The sequence below is a fragment of the Suricata suricatta genome, chromosome 3 (assembly GCF_006229205.1).
Source record: "Suricata suricatta isolate VVHF042 chromosome 3, meerkat_22Aug2017_6uvM2_HiC, whole genome shotgun sequence".
Taxonomy (NCBI): domain Eukaryota; kingdom Metazoa; phylum Chordata; class Mammalia; order Carnivora; family Herpestidae; genus Suricata; species Suricata suricatta.
Window position 1 is genome coordinate 117,830,152 of NC_043702.1, and position 23,485 is coordinate 117,853,636.

Here is a 23,485-nt window from a genome sequence, read left to right on the forward strand (position 1 = left end):
TTATTTTAAAAGCAATGCAAGTTGAAACACTTGAGACTCCACTTCTCATCCATTAGATCAGCAAAAATTCAGAAGGTTGACCATATATTCTGCTAGTGAGATTACAAGGAAATATGCACCCTCATATTACTATGACATATTTTATGGTCTGAATGGTCCAACCCCCATAGAGGGGAATGTGGCAATATTTATTTAACAAAATTACACTAGCAGTCAACCTTCGGCTCTGCAGTCAATTTCTAGGAATTTATCCTGAAGATAAACCTCCAACAACACTGAAATATTCATACAGAAGTCTATTCACTGCAGCATTATCTGTAATGGCAAAACACTGAATACTATGCAAATGCTCAAACAGGAAACTGAGCAAATCTGCAGTGAACACAAGGAGGACAATGCAGCTGTGGAGATGGAACAAGAAAGATCTCTGTGAATTGATATGGAATGAATTCCAGAATTAAGTAGAAGGCAAAGGCAACAAGGAATATACAGGATGCTACCTTTTGTGTAGGAAAGAAATGGAAATTTAAAAAAACCATGCATATGTCTGCTTAATTTTGCAAAAATAAGCACAGGAAGGATAAACCAAACTATCTAGCATCAAAATAATAAATGGTAACAAAGGACTATAATCTGTTAACTAGACTAAGGGTCTAGCGAGTTCATAATGCTAATCAATCATTTGGAACAAGGAAAATTATTCTTTATAGCAGAATGTTGACAGAAAAATGGAGTGTTTTTTTTCAAATCACCATTTTACAACCATCATAGTAATAACTGATTTGGGGAGAAATTATCAATGTATATGAGTGAAAATTTGATAAGGAATAGAATATCTACATGGATTTGGAGTATCTCTCTGTAAAAGTTCTTACTAACTACAAAAGGAAAAAGAATCACTTAATAGGAAAGAAACTTAGGGGACTCCACTTAGCCAAGTGATTCAAGTTAACATAATCAGTAATGGGACAAATAGATACCATGTACTTCCTGTGATGCACTGAGAATGGCAAAGTATCATCTATGTAGTATTCCCGTCAATACTGAATCTGTCCAGGAGGAAACATGAGATAAACTCAGACTGAGGGATGTTCTACAACATTAACTGGCTACTCTTAAAGGTGGAGAACTACCCCAGATTATCAAGAGCTCTGAAGACATGACAACTGAATGCACAGCAATCATCTACTCTGGAAATTGGGACTGGAAAAAATATTGTTATAAAGAACAATACTGGGACAGTTGCTGAAACTAAGCCACCTATGCAGTTATTTTTTCTAAGGATTTTATTTTTAAGTAATCTCTACGCCCACATGAGGCTGGAATTCAGGGCCCTGATATCAAGAGTCGCGAGACTATTGACTGAGCCAGCCTGGTGCTCCCCTCCTTTGTCTTTGACTTTTGTCTTGTTATGGTTTTTTTGTTTTACCATGTAAAAATTTTTTTATTTTTATGTAGCCAAACCTATCAATATTTTCTTCTATGCCTTCTGGATTAACTAGAAAGGCCTTTCTCACTTCAAGATTGAAAAGGAATTGCTCTGTGTCATCTTCTAATATTTTCGTGGTTTCATTTTGTATATATTAAATCTTTGATCCATTGGAGGTTATCATAGAGAAAAGAGGGATTGATATTAAATAAAGCGTAAAAGGGACCATGTCTTTGCTTAAAGCCCTTTTATTGTTTTCTATTGCTCTTAAGATTAAATTTCAAATTCTTAACATGGTCTATTAACTCCAGTGCGATCATGTGCTGGAGCTTCTGTAAAATCGTTATATAATGTGCTACTCCCTTTTGCTCTCTGGGTCTCACTGGGTTTCTTTCAGTTTCTCAACCTAGTTATGCTTTTTTATGTCTCAGAATTTGGCTTGATCTGTTCTAGAACCAAAGTTAAATCTCTCTGTAATATATTGTTAAACAGAGTTTGATAGTATAGGCTTCTTTGTAGGACCTATTAATTATAATTAATTATTCATGTAATTATGCACCAATGGCTATCCTCTCTGCTAGATTATAAGAACAGGCACTGTGGGCATCTTGTTTACTACTGTATGTAGACTTTCTTCTCCAAGCACAGTTGGCTGAACATAGGAGCTTTACAAATATTTATTAAATAAATGAAAAATAACAGATTTCATGAAATATTCTTTTGATACACACCTAATTTCATTTTTCCTGATTGTTCTCTAAATAGCTGCTAATTTATAATTTATTCTGAATAATCCTTTCTGATTGTATGATGTGATGCAAATGAGGGATATTAGGTATCTTATCAGACACAGATTTCCTAATGAATTAATAAACTGTATTCTGACTTATAATTAGTTTATGAATATGGCTAGGGAGAATCAAATCCCTAAACTTTAACTTTTGTTGACAGAGCATAAAATTGGCCTTTAAATAAAAATCAGGCTGAGAATTGATAATAACTTATTTCTTTGATATGAAAAGTTAGAATCGGCAGTCAATACCCAAACAGGTACATGTTAGTTAGCAGAACATGAACTCTGACAAATACATTATGGATGCATTCAAACCACCACACAGAACTCACCTCTTGAAAGTTATGTTGAGTGAACTTGTCTGCTATCCTTAGCAACTCACGACATGAATGTGTGTCAGCAAAAGCCCGAATGCCCAGGCAATTAGAAGGATCTAACTGTCTTTTTAAGAATTCACAGCAGGCTTCCTGGATTTCTGCCAGCTGGAGGAGACAGGCCGCTGGCAGAAGGGTCTGAACATTGCCCTCCTCCACAGTTATCTGGGAGGTGTATGCAAAGTCAATCAGTAGTTCCATAGCCCTCTCATCTATGTCTCGGATCACTACTTCTGTCTGACGGCTCTCTGCCAATTCCCCTGTAAACATAGCTCGGAAGTAGGGACTACAGGCTGACAAAATGACTCGATGGGCATATATCTTCTTAGCGCCCACAACTAGCACCACATCACATAGCTCCCGATGCTTTCTCAGAAGGTTTATCACTTCCAAGGTTTGTCGAGGGTGCTTGTCTGAAATATAGGGCATGCGAGCAGGTTGGGGAACCCCTTCTGGCAGTTTATTGGGGTCTCCAAGGGTGCAGCGGCTTGTCACATCCATTCCAGTCTCTCCTGGTCGAATGTTGGTACACCTACAGGAATGAGGGAAGGAGGGAGGAGAGATGATGGCAACATTATTAGAAACTCACTCTCGCCATAAAGGGTTCATAAGTCAAGAGATAAGGAAACCTGCAGGTAATCAAAAGGGAGAACCAAGCTCCCAAAGGGGTTCCTTTCTAAGAACACTGGAACTCATAAACTGCCTTAAAGTCTTCTGAAGAACAAACAGTATTGATGCCAAATCAGAGTACTTTCACAATGCACTCCCGTAAAATAAAGAACAATTTCTTTTCCATCTCAGAAGTACTCAGACTAGACTTTCTTGGGCCACATCTTTTACAAACTACCTGCAATACATTAATAAAAATTTATGAAGAAGATTTTGTAAATTATTCTCTCTCTGCACAGACAGACCTATGGACTTTAATTCCTTAATCTGGTTTAACGAAAATGTTGGTATTTCTTCTTTTTCTAAAACTCAGAAATGTTTATGTCTCATTATAATGGAGAATATTTTAGATTTCTCTCAGGTTCAGCAAAAACTATAAAATATAGCTCATGCTCCATGAAAAGAATAGAAAAAGGAGGCCAGGGCCCTAAAATTAACTTTATAGGTAATCCTGTATTTCCTTTATTCTAACACGCATAGTTTTCACAGTTTATACAGGCAATCACAACAGTTCTAAGTAAAAAACAAACTAAACTAAAAAAAAAAAAAAAATCCTAAGCACAGGTTACAAAAACTAGTGTTAATGGGATGCTACAGATAATCACTGATGGCCAGACAGTCTTTCATCTGTGAATGAGAGGAAAGCTTAGATCGAACTTTGTGATATTAAAGAAAACTAAGATATAAATTATATGGATAAATACATGCTAGACTGTCAGCTAATAAAAGCTTTACATACACTTAATGTAATATTTACACTACTAAGAAATTATTAAAAGAACCATGTGCCTTATAAGTGAGGAAATATAGTTAATAACTATGTAGTTAATCACATTACTTTGTTCCTAAAAAGGGAAAGAATCAAACGAAATATTTTATAAGCCATTCACAGGGAGAAACGAGTTAAAATTCTCTCCCTTGTGTAAGTTCAACATAGATGACTCAAAAATAGTTTACCATATCTTAAGCTAAGATTTCTTTTATTTTTCCCCTCAAGCCTAACAGCTCTGACAGCTGGAGACTATGGCTACTCTGTACTAGCGGCACAAAGGATCATACACTGTAGAACAGATGGACCTGGGTTGCAATGCTAGTACTGACTGACTGGACAAGTTACTTATCCTCTCTACTCCTCAGTTTCTTTAGCTGTAAAATGGGTAAGTATCTATTCCCTATTGGCAAAGATTAAAGGAAATAATGCACACAAAAGCTTCCAATTCAGGGCTTGCTACATTTTAAATTGCAGTTATTATAGTTACAGACCTATTATGTTTCCTTTCAGATGAGGTCGTTATGCGTATACATGTAAGAATCAAGTCTGAGTTGATATGCTTCAATTAATATTTAAATAAATTTTGAATTAATAATCCAGCACGTCTGGATTGAAGTTTATCTTTACTTAGAAACCTTTTCTTCACAGTTTATGAACATTCAAGTGGGAAAGAAGATAACAGGTGAAATATTTATTTATTTAGAATTCTTAAGAGCCTCTGTACAAAGATTTTGTTAGACTAATTTGGAGATAGAGATATTGAATCTGACAATAAGCCTCATTTGCTTAAAAGCACTATATATTTCCAACTATTCCCACCATATCAGTCAGAATCAAGGGAGGTTTACTATGGTTACAAAAGAAATATAGAGGTCCATAAATACACATTCCCCACTTAACAAACGAACACTTTTCTCAACATTTAATTTTATGTTAACTGTTTGGAGGCTTGTATTTTTCTACAGTAAGAGTGCTGTAAATGGGGGCTGGGTTTAGTTGTAAAATCAATTTAGTGTGTCATAAGCAGCACAAAAAAATAAAACGTAAGAAAAAATATTGGTATACATTCCCTTCAGTTCACTGTTTCAACTATGTGTCGTATACACACACAAATTCATATTATATATGTATAACTGGGTCCCTTTGTAAGCTGTATGTTATAGTAATAAATTGAAAAGCCGCTGACATAGAGTTCTGACTTGAACTCTGAAGTCTGAAGACAAGAGGGCCAAGAGGTACAAGGAGAAGGAAAAGAACATCTCTCATTTTGGGACTGATTTAGGGTTTGTTGCTGCTATTGTTTTTGGTGGCTTTTGGGTGGGATGATGGCTGGAGCTCAGGAAGCTACTCTTACACACAGACTTTGGAAGTCTAGACATTGGGCATTTTCTGCATACTTAAGTACGTGTTACCCTAACTGTGCTACAGGACACACTCTTGTGAGGCTCTCATAATTATTTTCCTTTAAAAAGGGATCTGGAAAAAACAAGGATGATAGCTCTGTAAATTTCTCAAGTTTGATACAAATAATATCATAAGATCAGGGTAGATATGTGTTAATAAATTTTACATGTTAATGTTCTCCAAAAATCTTTAAATATGAAAACTTGCTTGCTTGGCATAATTTGTAACCTAGCGTGAAGAATGGAGATTGAGATTTGAAGCAAAATGTATCATCAGGTCATCTAGCATAATACCCTCTTTTAACAGATGAAGAAACTTATTTGGTTAGGTGACTTGTTCTAAATCATGAAGCTTTCTTTCAGTAGCAGAGCAGGTCTCCTGATACTTTTGGATAAACTACAACTATCTCCAAGAGCACTGTAAATATTTAATAATGTGACTGGTGTGAATGCTGGGTTTGGGAAAGAAGAAAGCTGTAGAATTATTTAACAATTCAAAATAAGATTTTCAGTTTTTTTACTTATGGATATCCAAATTTCTGTACAACTCTTTTCTTAAAGCCCAAAAGCTACAGTAAATGCAGATTATTTTGGTCTAGTCATCATGAAGAACTTCACCCTGGACTATCAGAAGAGTCAAGTAACTTGGTAAAAGGATGACTAAATGAATGTCAGGCTTAAGGAAAATAGCATAACAAAATTGAACCTAAGTCTTGTCTTTTCCAACTAAAAAAATACTGGGACGGTCTAGGAAATTATCAGAATTTTCTCTCTAAACATTTCTAAACATTTCTAAAATAGTCAAAGGTTTATTACCTTTAAAAAAGTTATTCCAGATTATATATAAGAGAAGCAAGTTTATACCTTATGTCCATATTTCAGATTTAGAAACTGAGGTGTTAACCTCCTAGGTAAATGCCACAAACTTAAATTGACAAATAACTGTAATGAAGATATTCAGATTTTCATAATTATCACATGGATCTGCCAACATGAAAAGAATATGTGCTCCTCTAAGTTGGTAATTACTCTTTTAACAAATATTTACTAATTGCATATAATTTACAAAGCATTTTGTTTGAACTGAGAAAAAAAGTCAAAGGAATATAAAGAGGTAATCAGGGAATCTATCTAGAAGAAGGAATGAGTGAATAACCAGAGAAAGGGCAATCAGGATACAAATTGTGGTCTGAAAGGCAAAAATCAGTAGTATTTGTTTATACTGAAAAGAGCCTAGATCTGATTAGCATAAGCTACAAGGTTACTTCAAGGGTATGTATTTTTGTTGTGAAGTAGGAATATTACATTGGGTTATTCTGGAACTGAGGTGAAATATCCTTTACCCATGGCCCAGATCATTATATTTGTTTCTGATTCTATACTCACTAAACAGTCGTCTCATGAATAATTCTTCTAGAGATATCATGTTGTTTAAAAGGGGGGTAGGTGACTCCAACGTTATCACGGAGTTTTTGGTCAGCCTCACGTGAGTCTCACAGCCTTAATCATCTATACTGAGCTGGTCTAACATGTGGCCTGCAGGGGACAGTATCAGTTTACTACCCCTAAAGTTGTAGCACTGACAAGAACTACGGTATAATAAAACACCTGTGTTGAGAGAGTCCCCAGGGAAGGAGAGGCTGGAAAAGGACATTTTGGGAAGAAGAAACTACACTTACATTACAAAGGCAGAACCTGAAAACAAAGAACATAGTTTTTCCTTTCCCCAACAGCAACCTGTTGTTCCAAAGTACTTATAAATTCAATCTTTCTATGCTTGGCCTTAGCCCACGGGTGATTCTGTATTCTAGAACACAAACTGTTCATAATTCCTAACATCTGGTAGAAACAGCACCGTTTCTGCTTGACAATTTACAGACTGAAAAAAGCTGAGCCGTTAAAGGATCATTTTTACCACCCACATAAACAATCAAGGAAGCTTTTAACCACAATGCTTAATGATGCCTTGTACATAGTAGAAGCTGAAAGAATAAATCACATGGTTAACAGTGGCACAATCAAGCTTCTTTTAAGAACCAACATTAAAAACAAGATAAATTCAAAAATTCCTTTTAATATTGACACTGCATGTTGAAATGAAAACATTTTTGTTGTAACTATAATTATGTACATAAAGATAGTACTGTTGAACTATAAACAGTATTTTATTTCACCTACGTACAATATGGAAGCTAATTTCTACATATCTGCCTTTTCATTCAAAAGTATACCATAGCAAGAATATTGTGCTGTTTTTATTGTATTAGTACAGATTCTGACTTTTAATCATGGGTAATTCCTATGAGCAGTGGGTGTTACATGTAAGGGAACAACCACAGGAATCTACCCCCAAAGCCAAGAGCACACTGTACACACTGTATGTTAGACAACTTGACAGTAAACTATATTTTTTTAAATGGGTAATTTCTATACTTTTATCAGTGGTCTGGCTTGCTAACTTGCTAAGAATTCCCTTAAAGTCTCCAAAGGTCTGTCTTCTCTGCTCTCTAATCTCATGGTTCCTGTTATCCATATGTGGATGACTAAAAGAGCCTTATCTCCTGCCTGAATAAATTCTGAATTTGGATCCATATGAATGTCTTGTATCACACAAATGAAAATATCTCAATGATATATTTAAACTGATTCCTTGATTCTCTACCTTCCCCCGTGTCTCTCTTCTAGTCTTCCCCAGATTAATGAAAAGCAATTCCATTCTTCTAGTTGCTCAAGCCAAAAATCTTGGAGCCTCTTCCCTTCCACACACCCTCAAACCCAATCCATCAGCAAATCCTGTCATCCTAGCTCCAAATGATATCTAGACTCCAACTATTTCTCTACATCGTCACCAGCCCCACCCTAATTCAGGTTATTCTCACTCTTTTTTAATATTATAATAGTTTCATAAAGTCTTCTTGCTTCCACGTTTGCCCATTTATATTCTCTTCTCTAATGTTTTGTTTATTTTTTTGTTTTTTTTGTTTTGAGAGACAGAGACAGCACGAGCAGGGGAGGGTCAGAGAGAGAGGGAGATACAGAATCTGAAGCAGCTCCAGGCTCTGAGCTAGCTGTCAGCACAGAGCCCGATGCAGGGCTCAAACCCATGAACCATGAGATCGTGACCTGAGCCGAAGCTGGACGCTCAACCAACTCAGCCACCCAGGCGCCCCTATATCTCCTCTCTATACAACTCAAGTGATCCTTTAGAAGAGTCAGATTACACTACTCTGCTCAAAATGCTTTAAATACTCATAGTCAAAAACAAACCATATAAAGTCAGCTTCTACATGACTCTTCCCCTTGCGCACTCTCTGAATTCATGTCCTACTGCTTTCCTCTTGCCCACTGTTCTCTGGTCACACAGACTTCCTTGATATTTTCTGGGACAGGCTAAGAATTCTCTTGCTTCAGAGCCTTATTCCTTCTTCCTGAAAACTTCTTCCCCCAAATATGTATGGAGCTCACTCTGTCATTTCTTTCAGATCTCTGCTCAAATGTCAACTTAACACACCACTGTAGGGATCAAGGGCAGGCCACCTCAAGATGGGCCCCTTTGGCACGAACATTATTTGGAGTTAAAAGCAATCCTGGGTAACTTGGGGGCTCAATGGGTTAAGTGCCCAGCTCTTGGTTTCAGCTCAGGTCATGATCTCAGTTCGTGAGTTTGAGCCCTACATCAGGCTTAGTGCTGGCAGCATGGAGCCTACTTGGGCTCTGTCTCTCTCTCTCTCTCTCTCTCTCTGCCCCTCCCCTGTTCTCTCTCTCAAAAGTAAATGAACTTAAAAAAACATTTAAAAAGTAAATAAAAGCAATCCAAACCCAGCAGATTCAGAAAAAGCTCTTCACCTCCCCTTCAACTGCCTGCTTTACCAGGAAGAGAGCTATTATCAGAAATTTCTTTTTATCTAAGAAACCAATCTGCATAATAGGGTACCTTTGTTTTCCAAACATTTTTCCCTTCTGCTAATGGTATTTCTCCCCTTTGTATCCTCAGTCCAATACCCCTTGCCTTAGCTCATATAAGCATCATGTTGTCTGATTATCTTTGGAATTTCTAGGTCTGTGTGGATTCCCTCTAAAAACTCTATTGAATTTGACTTCCTCATCGTCTCATTGTTAATTTGATTCTAAGTCCAGATTGAAGGTCCTCAAAGGGAAGAAAAAATTCCTTCTCCCAACACTACCCTCTATGAAATAGCATCATTTCTATCACTCTATACCCTTTAATTTTTCTTCATAAATATATTACCTCCTGACATAATATACTGGCTTTATCACCTAATTAGAATATAAGATCAATGAGAACAAGGCCCTTGTTTGCTTTTGCTCACTGCTGTATCCCAATACACAGGTCTAGTGTTCATTAAATTGTTGCTAAACCTTACCTCTATCACTTATTAGGTATAATCTGGGCAAATTGCTTAACTTCCTGGTCCTCAAGTTCATTATTTGTAACATAAGGATAATTACACTTACTTCACAAAGAATGACAGTGTCGGGATTTGTCTGAATGTAGGTCCTCTGACTTCAAAGTCAGTGCCTTATTATTCCAAAGTATCTTAGGCAACTGGATTGATGTTTGAAATAGAAATGACTCTGGTAATCTGATTTATGTGGTTGTCATTCTTAGATGGGAGAAAAAAAAGCAAGCATATTGCCACATGGCTGGACCACATTGCCCTTTTAGGAGAATGAGATAGAATGACAACAGGGTAGGCTGAGACTTTAAGGAGCACCTCATTTTAAGTGTTCTGAGAAGCTGTATTTAATTCTAAATCCCATATTTAATTCTCTACACTAAGCTATTTCTCCTATGGTTCTGCTATTTGTTTTTGAAAATGTATACTTTTAAAATTCTAAGGGCACATCCTCCATTATTCTCATTCTACTGGCAGAAAAGTGAGTTTTTTGGTACATTTTTCTGGGCACCTTTTGAAGGGAAGTTATAATAAGGGTCCTAGAAATAAACTGTGTTCACACCTTGTCACATCATATTCACAACTTCTTTGTTTGGAGTCTGATGAAATAAATACTCCAGAGACTTAGGGGTTGGGATGGTAAATTGAGGTGTGAATTGCTCCCCAGGACAGAACCCTAAGAAAGGTTTTAATTAAATCCCGAGGCAGCAAGATTTATTGTCCAGGTAAAAATTCATCCAGAAAAACGAGAAGATCTCAAATTATTTGCTTTTTCAATCTGTGGCTTTTTATTCCAATATTGAACTAATAACATTACAAATATACACACACACACCAAAAAAAAAACTGAACTCAAATAACATTTTTATTAATTTGAAAGATTAATCTATATGTATTTTAAGATTTAAGGAGGTGAGTGAAAGCATTATTCTAGACATTATCCACATTTAACAAACTAGGGAGACCAAACAGATCTCTTGCCTTCTTCCAGAAAGACTATCAATTCTGGGAAAGAATCAGTCTTTCTAAAACCAAAGGGTGTAAAAAAATCTGCTAATAATAACTTTAGCAGATTTTGTATTCTTTTAGCACTGATGAAAAATATAACTTAAAAATAAATTCTATTAATATCATATTTTACCATCAACTCTCTCAAACTTTAACATAACCTTGATTTTTTCCTTTACTAGCCATGTGCTTCAGGAAAAGATAGCCATGTTTTTAAGGATGAATCCTGACTTCTCTCAAATCAATTAGCTGATGGCGTTCTCTTACCTAAGCTGGTCATCAAACTTTAGGAACAGACATATATTCCACGATTTAAGGAGTTTCTTAACAAGGAAGAATGTGGCATTCTACACTGGTAGGTGGTAGTGGGATGGGAGATCAATTTTAGGTTAGGATGAAAAAGATACTGCATAAGCTACACTGGAGAGATACAGAGAACTTGGGCCCAAGATGATATTACCAAGTTACTGCATCAACCAATCTTGGAGCCCACCTTACCTCTGGCCTTCTTGTTATGTAAATAAAAGACTTTCACAGTGACTGTGTTAGTCTGGGTCAGGACTTTCAGCTCAAAACATTTTGACACCAAAAACATGGTAGTTAAAATGTGTAACAGTAAAATCAGCCACACATTCTAAATTTACTAACCAACTTGAATTTAGAAATTTACTCTTGCTTTGACTAGTCAACTACTCTTTTTTTAAATATATTTTTTAAATGTTTATTTATTTTGATTGGTGAGACAGAGCATAAGTGGGAGTGGGCAGAGAGAGAATGGGGTTCATAGGGCTTAATCTCAAAAACTGGGAGATCATGACCTGAGCTGAAATCGAGAGTCAGACACTTAACCAACTGAGCCACCCAGGCGCCCCCAACTACTCTTGTATACAGAGGGTCTTCCTCCATTATTATCATATTTTCTAAACACAGTATTGATAGACTTAAGATTATGGTCTGAAAGTGTGGCTTTTCTTTCAGATGAAATGAAAACGTGAGAAGACTAGATACTGTTCTTTACTGACTGCTCAATTCCCACTAGGCTGTTATATTAACTTTTCAAAAACTGTGTTTCTCTGACACCAGACATATGAAGGTGCCTAATAAAAATGCAGGCTCCCGAGGTGCTAGAGGATCAGGATCTCTGGTGGTAGGACTCTAGGATCTGTATTTAGTAAGCAGGCAATTTTAATATACATTAAAGTGTGACTAAAAAACTGAAATAAAATCTGATTAATAAAGTAAAATCTTTTTCAGTGAAATCAGTTTTTACAGAAATAATACACTGACCTAAGTTGAAGGGAAATAACGGAATGGAAAAAAGCAATAATTCAAAACGCAGATCTAAAGCAAAAAGAAAAGTAAAACCATCATTGTCAAACATGCAAAATTAAACAAGAAGGATTCTTATCAAAATGTCAGTAAATCTATACAATTCTGTTAAGGCAAGCACCAGATCTTATGGAATCAGTTTAAGAAACTATAGGGGTGCCTGGGTGGCTCAGTTGGTTGAGCGTCTAACTGGCTCAGGTCAACATCTCACAGTTTGTGGGTTCGAGCCCTGCGTCGGGCTCTGTGCTGACAACTCAGAGTTCAGAGCCTGCTTCCAATTCTGTGTCCCTCTCTCTCTGCCCCTCCCCTGCTCATGATCTGTCTCTCAAAAATAAATAAATGTTAAAAAAAAAAAAAAAGAAAGTACAATTACTACATTTGAATCTCTACATATGGTGAGAAGAAATAAACTGCTATTAGAAATTTTCAATTACTGTTATTTTACATCCCGGGGAAAAACAGCATTTATTTCAAAGACAGATGGTGCTTTTGAGAAAACAAGTATTTAGGCCCTTTAATTATAAAAGGCAAGGTGAGGGCCCCTTAGAACGATAAAGACTATCAGAGAAGGGTTTTGCCTACAGCTTTTGGTTTGTTTTGAGAGTGAAATTGAAATTGCATTTGAGTATCATCAGGAGAGCTTGTCATCTATAGGTTCACCAGAGTCCCCACCACTCTGTCTTACATAAAGCCTTGCTGCACGTTTAAATGAACTACTTAAAGAAATAAGCTTTAACCTCTTCTACTAGAGATATCAGGATTGTAACAAAGATTCTAAACTGCCCAGCAGAATAAAGGAACAGTGATTTAGAAGAAGGGAGAATTATAACAGAGAGGGAAAGGGAAGAGGGGCTGATAAAAATGGTGGCAGGTTGTGATCTAAGGAGAGACAGCCAGTAAGAAAATGATGAATGGCCAAAACACTTCATTAGCCCTAAATTTTCAGTAAAAACCTGAGGTTGCCAATGGCAGTGGGTAATGAAGGTAAAGAAAGAGACAATGGGTATGGAGTATTTCTAAAATGCAGCTTGCCTGTGCCAAAAAGAGACATACAATAATATGTCAGTTTAAAGTGGAAGAAGACTGGGAAATGATATATACTACTGTGAAGAATGAGAAAGAGGGAGCAACTTAAAAAAAATAAGAGAGAGAGAATGATGGTGCGAGATCCTTGAAGAGGGGGAGTGTACCGAACCAAAGCGCAGAGGTGACTCTCACAAAAGGTAGAAGGGCTTACGTAAGAGATTAGAGGAAGGGAGTGTGGTCGAGGAGATAATGAGGAAACAGATACATTTATCTTGTGGTAAGGAGGCGTCAGGAGCTTGGTAAAGTTCTTACCTGATGGCCTCTATTTTTTCTGTGAAGTTGGAGGAGCAGGCCATCGCGCCTGTGAGAGGGTAGTGACAGGATCGTGAGAGAATGAATGAAGGTGTGACACAGCTAGTGCAGGGAATAAATAAGCATTAACTAGGGACCTACAGAATTACTGTGGGGTAACACTGTTGGCTCAAATAATATATTTTCTAATTTTTTATTTTTTATTTATCATTCTGAGAGACAGAGGAGAGAGACAGAGTGGGAGAAGGGTAAAGAGAGATGGGGAGAGAGAATGCCAAGCAGGCTCTACACTGTCAGGGCAGAGCCTGATGCAGGGCTCAGTCCCACAAACTGAGATCATGACCTGAGCTGAAACCAAGAGTTGGATGCTTAACTGACTGAGCCCCCTACGTGCCCCTGTATAGTATATATAGTATTAAAGATTCTGATTAGAGTAGCACGAATTCCCCATGGCTTCTTTTATCTAACAGTAATCAACCATCCACATCAGGGAATATAAATGCCTGCATTAATCAAGAGTTAGGAATGTCACAGACAATCTAGGGATTTGAGTGATGGCTAGAAAATGGGTGAAATGGTTGCAGAAACAGCAGGGGCAAAGAAAGGCATGTTGAACTGATGGAGTGGGTATTCCAGAGGTTATTCTCAGAAAACAAATTATGAAGACTCAGAGAGTTTTTCTCAGTGTGAGCAGGAAGGTGAAAGTCACAAGAATGTATGTATGTGTGTATGCATGTATGTATTTTAAAAAATGTTTTGTTGGAAGCCATTTCTGAACTCACTAAGTACTCGAGGCTTTCTCACTCTCCCTTTCGCCAACACTGTTCATCCTTCAGGGAGCCCTGGATCTGCTGTAGCTGGACTCCAGCAATTTTTCAATGTTTATTTTTGAGAGAGAGACAGAGCACAAGTTGGGGGAGAGGCAGAGAGAGAGAGAGAGACAGACAGAATTGGAAACAGGCTGCAGGCTCTGAGGTGTCAGTACAAAGCCAAAGGTGGGGCTCGAACTCAGGAACAGCAAGACCATGACCCGAACTGAAGTTAGGATGCTCAACCAACTGAGCCAATCGGGTGCTTCATAAGAACATATTTATTTATGTTTGTTCCCTATAGTTAAAAGTTTGTTTTAAAAGTCCCAACAATTTAGGAAGTCAAGGAAGTGTAGGGTAGGTAAAGAGATGGGTAATTTCCATGAATGTTGATACCTCCTAAAACAATAGTGAGAATACTCATATCATGTGCATGTAGGAAGCATAAACCAAAGAACAAATCAAATATCTTAAATATACTTCATGTTTACCAAAAAGGAATGTTACAAATTTTGGTACCTCCCTAAGTAAATACCATTTCCACCCACCCAAAATGTGTAAGCCACTCTCAAATTTCAGGGATGCCATGTCACACATTCCTTGGACCTTTTACTCCAAAAGTAATATTCTTAGTTGAGGAAAGAACCATTTTCTGTAAGTGGCTAGCATAATTTGTTGTTTTTTTTTTTTAATGTTTTTTATTTGAGAGAGAGAGACAGCGTGAGCAGGGGAGGGTCAGAGAGAGAGGAAGATACAGAATCTGAAGCAGGCTCAGGCTCTGAGCTAGCTGTCAGCATAGAGCTCAATGCAGGGCTTGAACCCACAAACCATGAGATCATGACCTCAGCCGAAGCCGGACGCTTAACTGGCTGAGCCACCCAGGCGCCCCAAGTGGCTAACATAATTTGAAATAAAACACAATAAAAAATTTAGAAAACACAATTTCTGCTTTTAAAGCATTTATAATCAAGTTTTAGTTCTTGGTCCAAAGACCTGTAGAATCTTTTCTTAGCCTGGAATTGTGCTCCCTACCTAAATGAACATCTCTTTTTATACTTTAAAAGTTCTGTTTTAGTTTGGAAATTAACAGCCTTCTCTCTCTAAAAAACAAACAAACAAACAAAAAGATTCAGCTGAACTGACAATTATTTAAAGTCCTAAACACACTCAACAAAAAGAGAAAACTACAGGTAGGAGTATACAAATCCTTAAAACAGAAGTACTATCGCAAAGCGCCAGCTGTGCTTAGGAGGAGGGCACCCACTAGCACTACATTTTGTACCTGATTCCATACCAAAGAGCCAGGCCGGTAACCCCTTAACCTGAAAACAGGACATAAATGCTTTAGCCCTAAAATACCTCCTCACTGCTTACTGGATAAAACCATTGTCAGTAGTGGATGCCTTGGTCTGGCCATCAAGGCATGGAGGAGGAAGAGCATGTAAACAAGCTGGCCTCCCTCTATGTCAGGACAGCAAAAGCCTTCCTAGGATACCTCTTAGCAGCTCCTGCTGACATTCCATTGGCAGCACTGTGTTAAACAGCCATCTCAACTGCAAAGGTGATGATAATACCAAGCATAATATTTCATTTTCTTATTTCTATATATATAGTAAAGGAAAGGAAGAAGAGGTGTTCAGCAAGCTAACTGAATGCCACGCCAAGGAAGAGTCAAATCAAGCAGGTACATTTTATACTACTATTTTTAAACAACATTTTAGACGGATTAAAATAAATACACAATTTTAAAGATATAAGACCTGAATGGGATTTTTGTTGCTGTTGTTTGAAGTAAGGAGAAGCTCATCTGATCTTTACCATGAGTGAAAATTATCAATAAGAACTCTAGATACAATTAAATAAAACAAGACTCAAACAATCGAAAGCTTCTTATGCATTTTAGAATCTTTGCTGGCCTTTTTTCTTAGGCTTCACCTTGAACACCCCGGCACTCCCTGAGGTTCTGTCCTTGGCATCCTCTTTTCTGTTCTACCCTCATTCATGCCTACAATTTCAAGAACATTCTGTGGGCTGATGAGGCACAACTGGTTTTTGCATCTCTTCTGCTCTCTTGTGTCCCAAACTCATCTTCCAGTTACATGCTAGCTATCTCTATTTGGCCATTTCCTAGACATAATAATTTTAAAATGTATGAAAAAGAAACTATTCCTGGCTTACGGAAACCTGTTCACGCCTCTTCCTGTATTTTTGATCCCACCATGGCAGCACCTGGTTTCCCAAGCTGAAATCCTTGGAGTCTTTAAACTGCTACCTTTTCCTTACTCGATATTCACCAACTCTTTCTGATGCTACTATTACACAAAGTCTTAACTCCATCGTCTTCTCTCACTCTCCACTGCCATAGATCTACTTTCAATCCTTGCCAGGCTTCACCTAAACTACCACAACTCCTGTAATTAGTTACTTTGCCATCATTTTCCCCCTCTTTCTAATCCATGCCCTATACTTCCAAATATTGGCCCTGAGAACATATCTTATCTGTATAACAATGTACATTGGCTCTTAAATACCTAGAGGATAAAGCCAAACTCTTTCCCATGGTTGCAGCCTAATTCTCTATGATTTTTCCCTGTTTCACTTTTGCTGCCCCCACATATCTACACTGCAGATATACTTCACATTCCATTCATGTTACCTACTTGCAGACTTTGGTGTCATTTTGGGGGGGAGGGGGCACAGATGTTCCTTCTGTCTATGGTGTCTTTAATTAACTTCTTCCTTTAAATTCTTATATTTTAAAGTACATTCTTAACTTTAAAGCAAATCCTTATCCTTTCTAGAAGATCCAGCTTAAATATTACCATCTCTGTAAAGCTCTCATCTTCACAGAGCAGAAGATCCCATCTCTATGTTTACAACTCTATTAAAATTCTGTTTACGTTGTAGCATGGTGTCTATTTACATGTCTTTCCATCCCTACATCTGCATACATACAATATACAGGCATATAACAAAGTATTATAGAAATGTTTGGTGACTGAATAAATCAATTCCTAATAAATTCAGGCTCAGTTTCCTAGTCATATATTTAAGGAAGGAAATACTTACATTGTAAAGTGATTTAGTATCTCTAAATAAAATAAATGATTAAAAAATAATATCTTAGGGGTACCTGGATGGCTCAGTCAGTTAAGCATCTGACTTCAATTCAGGTCATGATCTCGGAGTTTGTGGGTTCATGCCCTGCATTGGGCTTTGTGCTGACAGGTCAGAGCCTGGAACCTGCTTCAGGTCTGTGTCTCCCCCTCTCTTTGCCCCTTCCCCATGTGCGCTCTCTCTCTCTCTCTCTCAAAAATAAACATTAAAAAACAATTATTTTAAATAAAAAGAATAATATCTTGGGAAACAGGCATGTTTTTGGTGAGACCTGATTGGTAATAATCTGTAAGGAAGGAAATTTGTCAATATCTATCAAAATTTAAAAACACACATACTCTGGGCAATTCTACATCTAAGAATTTATTCCATATGTACACATATGGGCAAAAACCACTGATAAGGATATTCACTGAAGACTGGCTGTAACAGCAAAACATAGGAATTAGCTTCAATGTCTCTGAAAAGGGCTGGTTAACCATATGGCACTTACAGACAAGGAAGTACTATGGAGCTATCAAAAAGAATAACGTGAGTCTATATGTATTTGTCACAATCTACAAGATAATGTGGGAAGTGAAAAAAGAAAGATTCAGAAGAATGTGCATGATATACTGACATTAGTGTTTTTAGAAAAGGAGAAATACTGTATATGACATGCTTACATATGCATTATGTCTATTAAAAATGAATAAGAAAATGTTTATAGCGGTTGTCTATAAAGAGGAGAACTGGGAGCTGGTGCCAGCATTGGGAGACCTATTTTTCACTAACCATCTTATTGTATCTTTTAAATTTTGTATCTGTACACATAATGGGTAGTTAAATGAGTTCAACGGGGCTTTACTAATAAGATGTCAATCAATTTCATAAAACTTTATAATGAAGCATTAAAATACCTTTAATAAAATAATTTTCAGCCTTTTCCTGTCCATATCTTTTGGTGGTTGGCACATGGGGAAAAAGTGTGCAGGTACTGTTTAGTCATTTAAATGATTATTCAGGAATCATTAGGTCCCAGGGATGCAAAGATACAGAAGACATGAGACTCAAAATTCTCAAGTAGGGAGAATAAACATGTATTCAAATAATCTTAATATAATTATTTCATATTCAAAGCTTCTCCAATAGCACCTAAGTATACAACCAACATTACTTCACAGAGTCTGCCTTCTGGGCTGTAGCAGTGAGAATGACAGCCCAACAAGGAAAGGTAACCAAAGGTCAACTTAAATCCGAGATCAATGTGTAGGCCAGGCTCTGGCCAAGAGATGGTGATGAAGAAAGAGCTGTAGTTTAACAATTAATGGCACCAGAATTCTCCCAACATGATTTTGAATAACTGGCAGGATTATATAATAAAGCAAGAAAAAGCAAGTAGGTATGAGTGATTACGTGAATATTTTTATAGAAATTACTGATAAACCAAAGACATTCCCACGCTGTGCCTTCCCTTTTTAAAAAATAATAAGCTCTTATTTTAGCAATTACATAAGAAATGACATTTATGGCAGGTGAGGAAGAGAAGCAATGAGGAAGATAAGCAATCAGTGGTTTTTGCAACCATGATAAAGGATAAAATGGTAAAGCATTTAATGTATGTTAATTTCTTCATGTGCTCTGCAGTCAAATATTTTTGCTACATGGAGTTAGATACAAATTAGATAACAACATTTGTTACATCCATAACATCTTTAATCTGGAGATCTCAAAGCATTTGAAAGCATTCATTAGTTCCCAGTATCCTGGTCAGATACATTAGAAAAATAAATTGGGGCACAGAGAAGGTGAACAGTTCAAGGTCAATCAAAAAATCAATAACAGATTTGGAAAATGATACATATTCTTGCTCCTGGTCCTGAGTCATAAAGTCATACCCCCATCATTTAATGTTTCTTCTCCTAAAATGTTTCTTCTCTTCTCTGGCTCTGCCAGAGCCATCTGTCTTTGATGTTAAATAATAAATAATTACATACAGTTCAATAAATGTGAAATGAGTTTAAGAAACAAAGAAAAAGAACTGAGCTGATTTTGTTTTGATAAGGACTATAGATTAAGAAAGCATATTACTAAATTTTAGAATTGGGAGGGCTTATGATTGTCTATATTATCTTACACTGTTCCATTCTTCTATGGGCTAAGTTATTATGTCCAATACCTTTTTCAGACCTTCAAGACTCTTTCCTGCAATGCAGCTATGTTAATTAACAGAACAAATGTACTACTGATCATCAATAAAATAACCCAAACCATAATTAGGTATACAACACAATGTATTACAAATTGTTCTTCTGTGGCAACAGAATCTTCTACATCCTATAGAAAATTGATGACTAATGAACCCAGAGAGTATCATATTACACTTAATAATTATCACAAATATCACCATGCAAGAAAGAAAATTGAAATATTAAAAACTACATAAAATTCATAACGTTCTTTAGACATGTAAGTACTATATTGGGCTCCTATTTAACAAGTGATTAATTCTTGATAATACTTTAATACTTTTGATTTATTTTAGAATAAGAATCATCAGTTCTAAGCAGAATTTGGTACAGTCTGAAAACCCTTTAAAACAATCAAATGAAGTCCTGCATTATTACGTGTTGAATTTCAATCAGTGAAACTGAAGGTTTTCTTCCTAAAAGCCTACCTGCGCATTGGCTTTCCTTCCATGCACCATGAAAAGTACCCTTCACCACACTCTAAAGCCGAACCTAAGACAACAGAAAAGCAGTAACTTAATTTAAAAAAAAAAAAAAACTATTTCTGATCTTTCCAGTTACAATGTCTATATAATCATTTCATTCAGTGATACAAAAATGTATATCATATTATACCACAGGCTTTTTGCATCTACACAATCATAACCCCAATGCCTTTAAGATGACTATCCTCAGTCTGGATATAGACATGGAAGGCTAAAACGATTATAAGTGAAAGTGAAGGAAAGTGCGCTATACAGAGTCCTGATTGCTAGGTTAGTTGTGCCTCTCTTCAAAAAGTGCTTGAAGGCTTTTAACTTTTGACCTTACCATCAAGTACACGCACAGAAGTACTAACAGGATAGACTGGATAGGGAACACGCGGGTTTAACAACGGATCTGAAGCTTTAACTGGTCCCGAAGTGACAGGAACAAATGACTCCGTTTCTGACAGCCGGGCAGCACTAACCCGGCAGAGAAGCTCTGGTTCCAGTCTAACACTCTCCTTACAAGCCCTTCCCTTCGTGCCCGAGACAATGTCCACCACCCACTTGGCAAGATCTCGGCAGGTCCCGAGTGTTAAATGGGACGCACAGTACCCACTTTCTTGCCCCCGAATTCCAGCTCTTGTCCGGGGAAACTGCAGGGTAAGAACCCCAGCATCTCCCAGGGCTCCCGGGTAGGGGTGGCAGCCAGCTCGAGCGCAGTCTGGTGACCCGCAAGGCCCACCCCAGCGCCCCAAAAGCCCCGTTTCAGCGCCGACTGACAGGCGGCGGGGCGAAGCACGGCCCCCTACCCCACCAGGCGGCTCAGCAACTTCGCACCAGATTTGCAAAGCAAGTTCTGGGCGCCGTCCAATGTCTCCTGCTCTAAGGCGGCTAACTTACCGGCTCTGTCACTTTCTTCTCCCCTGCCGCCGCCCCCTCTGCCTCCTCCGCCCGCCGCCCTCTCTCTGCCTGCTCCACTGCCGCCGCTAGCGCAAGCAGGATGCGGATCCTCAAACTATTTCCTCCCCACATCTCTCTTCAATTCAGCAGCGGAAATGGTACTGTTCCTAAATCGTTCCCTCTGGAACTTAGCCCGCGGAAAGGTTCCGGTGCGGCTCAAGGAAATAGCTGCGTCCTTTGCTGAGGACTCGGATAACCTCAAAGACTGCCTGTCCTCATATCCACTTCCTCCAGTCATCAGGATGACCGCTTTGCAAGTTCACAGCTCATCTGACAGCATTTGAATACCGAAGCTTCCTTTTCTCTTCTTTGTTTTCCCCCACCAGAAGGCAATAGAAAGATGGCTGTGGTCACAAAAAGCTAGGAATTTTTAGTTATCTGTAGTTTGTAGTCTCCTACTGCATAGTATAGGCACAATGTTGCCCCTAATTGCGGAGTGCATGATTGACGCATGCATAGGCAGGGCTGACATATGTCTCTTAGACTCCTACAATGTGCAAGCTGCTGAGCATACACAGCCAAATCAGAAATAGACCTGACCTTCCAGATTTCCCACAGTTTAGCTTTCAAGATACCAGAGTTTTATCCAAACACTTCCCCAAAGACAAACAGGTTAACAGGAGAAAAACAGTAAGTGTTTGTCCAAACACTTTACTCAGACATTTCAAACACTTCTGCATGAAAAATTCATTTTCAATTTGTCCTTTGCCCGATTTTACCAGAGCATAAAGCCATCTGATTTTTACTATATATTTAGAAAATATACAAATGATAAGGTAGGGGATTCAATTTCAATAATATCGGTGAAAGACTGTTGCTGGTTTCCTGATATCTTGTAGGCTAAGCATGAGTTTAACCAGATTTTCCTTAGCTGTTCTTCACATGAGATTGACATATTTTGTCCAGTTGTTTCTCAGGGGAAAGAATACATTTTGTTAATTAGGCTGTAGTGAGAAATGTATTACCTTTAGATCCAGATCCCCCTACATCCTAATCCTGTGACTGACTGACTTTGTGATCTTGGTCAAAATTCTTGATCTCCTAAGCATTAGTTTTCTCTGTGTAGAAAAATAATAATGCCTCTTGCATAAAATTGTTTTGAGAAATAAATTATAATGATCATGTGGTGTGTCTGGCACTTAGTAGGCATTCAACAAATGCCAATTTTGTTGCATGCTAAATACTAAATTCGGCTTTGGAAATATAATCACGAATGAGATAGACAACATCCTGAAGCTGTAGTGATCATTTATGTGGTTATGGTGGTTGTTTTCCATTATGAGTAATTCATCTAAACCATCTCCAGGCAAATGACCCAATACTGACTAATGAGAAATCAGAGGAAATCTAATGGGGATTGTGGACTTCCTAGTAATTTTAGAAGAGATGCAGTTAAGAGATAGCATCTTTTCTCTCTGGCCATTGTTGTGTCTGGATGTGACACCTGATACCACTGCAACCATTTTGCAAACATGAGAGAAGCCAGAGGAGAGTGAAGGTAGACAATAGAGATGGTAGAACATAGAGACTGAAAGAATTTGGGTCCTTGAATGTCATTTTTAAACTCATCCTCCCTTGCCCAGAGACTGCCCCTATTGTTGGACTTCTAGTTACATGAGATAATAAAATTCATATTTTAAAGTGAATTGGGGGGTTTTACCTGCAGCCAGAAGCATACTGGTTCATATAAAACAATATAGACAATAAACAAGTAAATAAACAAAATAATTCCAGTTAGTGGCAAATGCTATTGTGGGAGAAGATAACAGGGTGATGTTATGAAGAGTGACTAGTTGAGGTAAGGAGAGGATACTTATTTTTTATTTTTATTAAAAAATTTTTGAGTATAGATGACATACAATGTTACATTAGTTTTCAGTGTACAACATAGTAATTCAATATCTCTATACATTATGTCATGCTTACCACAAGTGTAGCTATCATCTGTCCTGTTAATTTATTATTACAGTGTCATTGACTATATTCCCTATGCTGTACCTTGTGTTCCCATGACTTATTCATTCCATAATTGTTGCCTGTATCTCTCACACATCTTCATCCATTTTACTCATTACCTGAGTGGAAGTCAAATGCTTAACTGACTAAGCCACACAGGCGCCTCTAGACTACTTTAAATTGAATGATGAAGGAAGTGCTCTCTGGAGAGGTGGGATGAGATCAGAAAGATGAGAGAGAAGCAATTTAGGTGGAAGACAGGGAGAAGAGTGTTTCAGTTAGAATGAATAGGAAGGGGAAGGACCTGAGGCACAAAAAAGTCTATCTTGTTCAAGGAACATAAAAAAGTCCAGTGTTGTTATAAATGGTATCAGGTATGAAATAAGAGAAACAGACAAGAGCAAGGCCATATATT

General features: G+C 37.5%; 1 protein-coding gene across 2 annotated transcripts in view; it reads right to left on the reverse strand.

Moving 5' to 3' along the window:
- The window catches only part of KLHL20 (kelch like family member 20), a 64,146-nt gene extending 43,011 nt beyond the window's left edge, over positions 1–21,135 (reverse strand). Inside the window, exons 1-3 of one of the 2 annotated variants that reach the window (XM_029934962.1) lie at positions 21,055–21,135; positions 20,116–20,179; positions 2,555–3,128 (exon numbers count right to left, since the gene is read on the reverse strand). In XM_029934962.1, coding sequence (XP_029790822.1) covers positions 2,555–3,128; positions 20,116–20,138 — 597 coding nt within the window. In that variant the 5' untranslated portion in view covers positions 20,139–20,179; positions 21,055–21,135. Of the gene's footprint in view, positions 1–2,554; positions 3,129–20,115; positions 20,180–20,497; positions 21,029–21,054 lie in introns of those variants that run through there. The other variant, XM_029934963.1, reaches the window with a different exon arrangement.
- Positions 21,136–23,485: the final 2,350 nt, after the last annotated feature.